The sequence below is a fragment of the Oxyura jamaicensis genome, unplaced genomic scaffold (assembly GCF_011077185.1).
Source record: "Oxyura jamaicensis isolate SHBP4307 breed ruddy duck unplaced genomic scaffold, BPBGC_Ojam_1.0 oxyUn_random_OJ72615, whole genome shotgun sequence".
Taxonomy (NCBI): Eukaryota; Metazoa; Chordata; class Aves; order Anseriformes; family Anatidae; genus Oxyura; species Oxyura jamaicensis.
In genome coordinates this window covers 2,875-6,095 of record NW_023311146.1, presented here as the reverse complement: position 1 = coordinate 6,095, position 3,221 = coordinate 2,875, and the positions used below count along the sequence as shown (strand labels likewise).

Sequence of the window (3,221 nt, the reverse complement as noted above, 5' to 3'; positions counted from 1 at the left end):
CCCCCGGCCCCGCCGCCCGCAGCCCTCACGGGACCCCCACGGGACCCCCGGGGCCCGACCGGGGCTCCACGGGGCCGGTTCCCACCCGTGACCCCCGCGCCGAGCGCGGGGGGTACCGGTGACCCCCTCATAAGAGGGGCGAGGGGCGGCCGGGGGCTGCCCGCAGCCCCGGGGGAGCCCACGCGGCTCCGTGACACGCGTGAGGGGGGGTCCCTCACCCCCGCCCCAAAGCCAGCCAGGGGGTGCCCGCCTCAGCCCCGGCACCCCCACGGCGGCCTCGGGACCCCCACGGCGGCTTCCAAGACCCCCGTGGCACCCTCCAGACCCCCACGCAAAGCTCAAGACCCCCACGGCGGCTTCGGGACCCCCACGGCGAACACGAGGCGCCCACGCAGACCTCGGCACCCCCCCGCCGAGGCCCTCACCCCCCTCGCGGCGTGCTCAGCCCCAGCCCCGGCCGCTCCCGGTTCCCCCCCCTTGCCCCCGGCTCCCCCCTCAAAAATTTGGGGGGAAGCCCACGGCGGTCCCCGACACGCGTGGGCAGCGGGACGACCCCCGCTAGCATCCTGCAGCGTGGTGGTGCTGGGGGGGGGGGGGCTCGAAAAGGACCGTGCATATGGGAGCGGGTACCGGGGACCCCCCCCGGCCGCCACGCCGTGACACAGCACTTTGGGCCCCGCGGGCCGGGCCCGCCGCCGCCCCCGCGCGAACACCCAAACATGGCGCTTTTCGCCCCAAACCGCCGCCCCCGCCGCCGCGCGCGGGGCCGCCCCGCCCCCCCCGCGCCGCCTGCCCGTCACCGCCGCCCGCGCCGCCCATTGGCTGCCGTCCCCGCCGGAGAGGCGGGACTTCGGTTTGATTGACAGCGCCGCCCCACGTGGCCTTCTCCCCCCCCCCCGGGTGGGTTTTATGGGGGAAAAAAAAGAAAAAATAAATAAATAAAAAGGGGGGGTTGAGGTCGCACCCCCTCCCCCCCCCCCGGCACTCACCTGAGCAGCCCCCGAGCGGGGCCGCGCCCCCCGGTCCCGGACCGTCGTCATCCGCCCTGCCCGGCCCCCCCAAAAGCCCCGGTTTGGGGCAAAAAAAGAAAAAAAACATCCCAGGGCAGAAAAAGGGAGCCACGCGCTACGTCACCCGCGCCGCGATTGGCTCCCCGCCGTCACGTGGCGCCCCCGCGGCTCTCACGGCCCCATTCATGCCCCCCCCCCGCCCCCCGCCGCCCGGGGGGGCCCGCGAGGCTCCGCGGGGTCCTAGCGCCGACCCCCAGCCCCCGGAGGGGGGTGAGGGAGGGGGGGCGCATGCGCGGTGCGCGCCCTCTGCAGCGGCCACCCCCTGGGGAGGGGGGGCGGGGGGGGGAGTGGTGCTTGGGGGAGGCAGAGCGGGGCGGGGGGGGCACCTCTAGGCGCGTCCGGCGTTGCAAGGGTGCTCCTGGGGGGGGTGCACGGCCCTGCAAGGGGTGCCCGCATTGCAAGGGTGCACCCGTGGGGGTGCGTGACACTGCAAGGGTGCACCCGTGGGGGTGCGTGGCATGGCAAGGGTGCACCCGTGGGGGTGCGTGACACTGCAAGGGTGCACCCGTGGGGGTGCAAGGTGTTGCAAGGGGTGCCCGGCATTGCAAGGGTGCACCCGCGGGGTTGCATGGCATGGCAAGGGTGCACCTAGGGGGGTTCATGGCGTGGCAAGGGTGCACCTATTTGGGGCATTCAATTAATTAAGGGTGCACTTATGGGGGTGCACGGCATTGCAAAGGGTGCCCACATTGCAAGGGTGCACCCACGGGGGTGCGTGGCATGGCAAGGGTGCACCTATTCGGGGCATTCAATTAATTAAGGGTGCACCCACGGGGGTGCACGGCATTGCAAGGGGTGCCTGGCATTGCAAGCGTGCCCCGGCGGGGGGGGCATGGCGCGGTAAGGGTGCACGCACGGAAATGCGTGGTGTTGGCTGCACGGCACTGCAAGGGTGCACCCGTGGGGGTGCGCGGCGCTGCAAGGGTGCACGAGTGGGGCCGCGGGGCGTTGCAAAGCATGCCCGACGTTGCGAGGGTGCCCCCGGGGGGGCGGCCGGCATTGCAGCAGTGCCGTGCACGCCCCCGGGGCCGTGCAGAGCCTCGTGGCGGCTGCAGCGCCTGCAGCTCGGTGGCTGCAAAGCGGTGCAGTGCGCGGGGCGCGGGCGGGGGGGGGGCCGCGCCCGGGGGGGGGGGGCGGGGGGGGCGGGGCGCGCTGCACCGTCACCGCCACCTCCCCGCGGCCGCGGCGGACCCCCAAAAGCCAAAACCCCGCGTTTTTACCCCAAAACCCCTTGCAGCAGCAACATCCGGGTGGGGCCGGCGGAGCGGGGGGGATTCCCCGCTCGATTAATTAGGCCACTTAATTAATTAGGCTCACGAAGGCGAGCCGCCCCGCCCGTTGCCCGCGCTGGGGCCCGCGGGGGCGGTCGCGGGTGGGAGCTCGGCGGGGTCCCGTCCCCCAGCGGCTGTCACAGCACCGGGGCGCCCCGCGGGCGGCTTCTCCCTAGCAACCGGTGACGCGGGGGGGCCGCGGGGCGCGGCCATTGGCGGAGGCGGCGGCGGGGCCGCGGCGGGGCAGCGGCGGGATGGGGGCTGCGGGCGGGCGCGGGGCGCTGCTGGGCGCCCTCCTCGGGGTGGCCCTGGCCGCCGCCACCACCCCCGGTAGGACGGGGTCGTGGGGGGGGGGGGGGGCCGTGGGGGGCGGGGGGGGGAGTGGGAAAGGGTTGGGGGGGGGAAGGGGGCGTCGCGCGCGGTCGTGCCCCGGGTGGGAGTGGGAGAAGAGGGGTGCGGGGGGATGGGGGGGGCGTGGAGGGGTGGCGGTGGGGTGTGCGAGGGGCTGTGCAATAGTGCAAGGGGCTGTGCTAGTGCAAGGGGCTCCGTGCAGTAGTGCAAGGGGCTGTGCAGTGTGTAAGGGGTGGCTGTGCAGTAGTGCAAGGGGCTGAGTGCTACTGCAAGGGGCTGTGCTAGTGCAAGGGGGGGCTGTGTGCTAGTGCAAGGGGCTGCGCACAGTGTGCAAAGGGTGGCCGTGCCGTAGTGCAAGGGGTGGTTATGTAGTGTGCAAGGGGCTGAGTGCTAGTGCAAGGGGCTGTGCAGTGTGTAAGGGGTGACTGTGCAGTGTGTAAGGGGTGGCCGTGCAGTAGTGCAAGGGACTGAGTGCTACTGCAAGGGGCTGTGCACAGTGTGCAAGGGGCTGTGCACAGTGTGCAAGGGG

The 3,221-nt window shown here is 73.2% G+C and overlaps 1 protein-coding gene across 1 annotated transcript in view; it reads left to right on the top strand.

The window, feature by feature from the left end:
• Window positions 1-2,506: 2,506 nt before the first annotated feature.
• The window catches only part of LOC118159898 (class II histocompatibility antigen, M alpha chain), a 2,423-nt gene continuing 1,708 nt past the window's right edge, over window positions 2,507-3,221 (top strand). The window contains exon 1 of the mRNA XM_035314428.1: window positions 2,507-2,671. Coding sequence (XP_035170319.1) covers window positions 2,596-2,671 — 76 coding nt within the window. The 5' untranslated portion in view covers window positions 2,507-2,595. The remainder of the gene's footprint in view (window positions 2,672-3,221) is intronic.